The sequence below is a fragment of the Lucilia cuprina genome, chromosome 6 (genome assembly GCF_022045245.1).
Source record: "Lucilia cuprina isolate Lc7/37 chromosome 6, ASM2204524v1, whole genome shotgun sequence".
Classification (NCBI taxonomy): domain Eukaryota; kingdom Metazoa; phylum Arthropoda; class Insecta; order Diptera; family Calliphoridae; genus Lucilia; species Lucilia cuprina.
Genome location: NC_060954.1, coordinates 3,180,619 through 3,185,320, shown reverse-complemented (window position 1 = coordinate 3,185,320; position 4,702 = coordinate 3,180,619). Strand labels below are relative to the sequence as shown.

General features: G+C 24.8%; 1 protein-coding gene across 1 annotated transcript; it reads left to right on the top strand.

The window, feature by feature from the left end:
* The first annotated feature begins 3,420 nt into the window (after positions 1-3,420).
* On the top strand, positions 3,421-4,172 carry LOC124420999. The gene is made up of 2 exons (XM_046955638.1): positions 3,421-3,902; positions 3,969-4,172. The coding sequence occupies exons 1-2, from the start codon at positions 3,495-3,497 to the stop codon at positions 4,155-4,157; spliced, it is 597 nt and encodes a 198-aa protein (XP_046811594.1). The 5' UTR covers positions 3,421-3,494; the 3' UTR covers positions 4,158-4,172.
* The last annotated feature ends 530 nt before the right edge of the window (positions 4,173-4,702 follow it).

Sequence of the window (4,702 nt, the reverse complement as noted above, 5' to 3'; positions counted from 1 at the left end):
GACTAGACTATAGACTAGACTATAGACTAGACTATAGACTAGACTATAGACTAGACTATAGACTAGACTATAGACTAGACTATAGACTATACTATAGACTAGATTATACTACAGATTCTTCTATAGAAATAAAAAAGTTGCCGACTATTTTCTTGTAGGGTATAATTAAATGAACCGCTTGTGTGTGGTAAGAAAATGAAAAACAAAGAAAGACAAAAAGATCTTATGGAAACATTAATTTAATACTTTACCAGGCCATTAACAACTAACATAGAAGAAGATAAAAACTACAATTTGCATGAGAAGTTAAAAAATATTAAATGATACTCATCACTTTGTAAAATCTAATATAATGATATCTGTCAGCGTATGAGAGCACCCTGCTGTACTAAATGACAAAACCCGAACAGCAAAAACTTAAAGAAAAATCTCATAAACATTATGGATTGACTTCACTTTTAATAACTAAGAACCTTGTATCTAAACCATTGGAGAATAACTAACCTTAAAATTCATACCATAGTGTCAGTGCAGTAAATCACCAATTCAAACTCTACCGGGTCTATAATATTCTTCTATATTTACTGCAGAATACAATCAGATTGCCTCCGTTCACAACGATGAGCTTAATTTGCATATTATTACAAATTTTAGGATTTCACACATTCATTGATCATTGATCAATTTATTGTTGTTGTTTTTGTTTTTCTTTTTCATTAGCAAATATTGTTTTTGTCATAACTATTTTTTTTTTTTTTAATTTATTTATTTATAAATCTATGATGACTTTTTCATTAACATTTAGCAAGGCTTCTACTGGTGAGAACACAAATTACACTTAGAAAAATTGATTTTGATTTAAAGCAGCTGAATCAATTTTTATTGTTTCTTAAGAATGTTATGACATCAACCAAAAACACTAGTTTTGTTAAAATTTATTTTTTTTTTTTAAAGATTAATTGTGTTGCTTTTTGAGTTTCAATAGAACACAACTAAATATGTTTTATTCACCTTTTAATATGATTTTGAATAAATAATCCTCTTATATGTATTTTGATATTATAAAGAGAGAACACGAAAATGTTTGTTATAAAACAAAATCATAAATGAATTTAGGAAATGGAAAATTTTGAAAAGGTTTATCGATCTAACTCAAGAACTACTATAATTTACTTTCTGTTTGAGTTTTCACTTAAAAACCAATTTTTTCAGAAATATTCCAAAAATTTTACCTTAAATCTCTAAGAAAAGATGCATCCATTCCATGTCATTTTATTTATGAAAACTTACATCAATTCCATGATATTTTCTTGACGAAAATTTACATCGGTTTTTTACAAAAATATACACTATTTTTTAACGAAAATATACATCGATTCAATGACATTTTCTGTACGAAAACCTACATCGATTCATATTTAGTTCAAAAACATTTCAATGATATTTTATAAAAACTTACATCTACTCCATTACATTTTCTTTACGAAGACATACATCAATTCAATGACATTTGGTGACAATTTCTATACGAAAAAAGTCATCCATTCAGTGACACTTTTAATACAAAAATAGTAATCCATTCGATGAAAACCTTCATCGATTTGATGTTAGTTTTTTTACGAAAACTTTTATCGATTCAACGAAAGTTTCTTTACGAAAATTTACATCGATTCAATGACATTTTCTGTTCGAAAACATATACATTTTAATGATATTTTCTCTTTCAAAAAGACGCATCCATTCCATGTCATTTTATTTATGAAAACTTACTTCGATTCCATGATATTTTCTTTACAAAATTATACACCGTTTTTTACGATAATATACATCGTTTTTTTACGAAAATATATATCGATTCAATGATATTTTCTGTACGAAAACCTACATCGTTTCGATGACACTTTTTTATTCAATAAAACAAATTTACTATTTTCCTAAAAATTTCCTATTTTACTAAAAAAAATCAAATTTTCACTAAAAATTCACTTTTTCACTAAAAATCAAATTTTTACTAAAAATCGAATTTTGATTAAAAAAAAATCGAATTTTCACTAAAAATTCACTTTTTCAATAAAAATTGAATTTTCACAAAACATCGAATTTTCACAAAAAATTCACTTTTTCACTAAAAAGCTAATTTTCACTAAAAATTCAATTTTTTACTAAAAATTCACTTTTTCAACAAAAATTCACTTTTTCACTAAAAATTCACTTTTTCATTAAAAAATTCACAGTTTTACTAAAATTTCACTAAGAAACCAAATTTTCATAAAAAATTTTTAATTTTTTGTCTAAAACAAATATCGTTGAATAATTAAAATCTGATGAAATTATTTAAATTTTAGTTTTCTGATTTTTATCTTTAACTGATCGTTAAATAAACTACGTGTTAATTCTTTAACTGATCGTTTTGTGTATGAATTAAACTAAATGCAAAAATTATAAATTTCAAAAAAATATAATCATGACATCAACACTTATTCAAACAAATTTTTTAAAATACAAAATTATCGCACAAAAACAATATAACATTTAAAAATCGACAGAAAAATTTTAATGTCATTTATTATTAAACAATTAAAAAAAGATTAATTGGCAGTTGTTTTAGAAAAAAAATAAACAAAATTTAAACTAGAAAAGTATGTGAGGATTTGAAACAAATTGAAAATAATATATTGTGCAAAAAAGAGAATTAATAAAAATTTTTAAAATTATAAAAAAACCGGGACTTCTTCAAATTTTCAGATATTATAGATTATAACTCGTTATTTATACAAATTGCAATAAAACTTATTTTTACAATTCTATATTTATATAACCTGCAATTATTTATGCATTTAAAAACAATTATTATAACTATTACATAGTCTTTTTCTTCTTTATCTCTCTCGTATCTTCTCTTAACGATCTTGTGCCTTAGGGGTCTGCAATTAGATTGCGCCATCACATCTATTGCAAATATCAGTTCTTACCTTCAATATCTAGACAGTTAATCTTGATCATATTTATGTAGTTTAGTCATAAGAAGTGCAAGCAAATATTGATTATACGCTCATAAAAATAATGTTTATTTTTTTTACGTTATTGAAGCAACAATTTGCAAAATGTGCAAATTTTTAAAAAAAAACTAAAAAAACTATTAAATTTAATAGTTTACTAGAATGACTAGAAGCATTAAATTTATTACACAGTTTATATAGAGAAACACAGACAGATACATTAGTCTACAGATATAAGTTAAGAAAAGTTAAAAAAACTTAAACATATTGTAAAAGTATTTCCATCATTAAGGGGAAATAAGAAAATCTGTCAAAAATTGATAAAAACTTTTAAACTCTACCAATATAAATATACATTTGCAAATATTTACGGCCAATTTTTGCCACAATTTAAATAGCTGTTTTAATTAAAAAAATTATCTATACATTATAAACAAAACAATTTAAAAACATTTGATTTTAAATTCTCTTAAAAAGTTATGCATTCAACAGTCTATGTTTAACTTCGAAACCTTAATAATGTTAAACAAATATTTCTTAATTTTAATTATCCTTCTGTATTACCTAGCGGGAGTTCTTGTCGAAAAGGGTGTTATACTAAAAGATCTCAAGTGTCGTCTAATGGATGAGGAATTTTTCATTTTAGATAAATGTGATTACATAACAAACACCCACAATATCGAGGAGTTTCATTTAGTTTTAAAACTTTTTCCCCAACGTCCCATAACCAATTGTCTGCTGCAATTACAATTTCAACTTAAAACCTTTACAGTACCTTTGAAATTCAACGGCACCTATGATGTTTGTAAATTTATGAAAGAACAGCAGAAAAATCGTGTCTTAAAACGTTTCTATGATATCTATAAACGTTATATGAATGCAAATCATTCTTGTCCCTATGATGTAAGAAGAAATTTTTCTTTTTTTCTTTTCCAAAAATTATTTTAACTATTTTAAAAATCGTTTCAGCATGATGTTTATTTTAAAAGTTCTAAGCAAATACCTTTTGCTGATAATATACCCTGGCCTAGTGGTGAATATTTATTTCAGTCATTATGGATTATAGATAAAAGGATTCGCTTTATTTTAGCTGGTATTATAGAGTTTTATAATGATAATAGTAATTCCTCAAAAAGGAAATATTTTAACAGAAATTAAAGTCAATAAAGTAAAAGTCAATAAATTAAAGTCAATAAAGTGTTTGTTTTCTAACGAAAAGAGTTGTCGATTCGATGTAATGTCCTATACATAAACCGACATCGATTTAATTATATTTTCAATGTAATTTTCAATAGGAAAATATACATCGATACGATGAGATATTTTATACAAAAACATACACCTATACGATTACATTATGTATACAAAAACTTACATCGATATGATTACATTTTCTTTACAAAAACCTTCGATGACACTTTCTATACGAAAATAGTCATCCATTTGATGACAATTTCTATACGAAAATAGTCATCCAATCAATGACACTTTCTATACAAAAATAGTGATCAATTCGATGAAAACCTTCATCGATTCGATGACACTTTTAAAACAACATGGATTCCTTTTTTTCTACGAAAACATATATGAACTCGAATGTGTGTGAAGATAAATATTCCTAGTTAAATATGTTTTGACGTAACGACTTAGAAAAAAACATATTTAACTAAAAAGTTAAATATGTTATGACGTAACGATTTTAG

Bases quoted from the DNA above. Each gene is read 5' to 3' on its own strand.
- LOC124420999 (XM_046955638.1), top strand. From the start codon at position 3,495: ATGTTTAACTTCGAAACCTTAATAATGTTAAACAAATATTTCTTAATT. The intron at 3,903-3,968 runs GTAAGAAGAAAT...AAATCGTTTCAG, and splicing joins ATCATTCTTGTCCCTATGAT to CATGATGTTTATTTTAAAAG.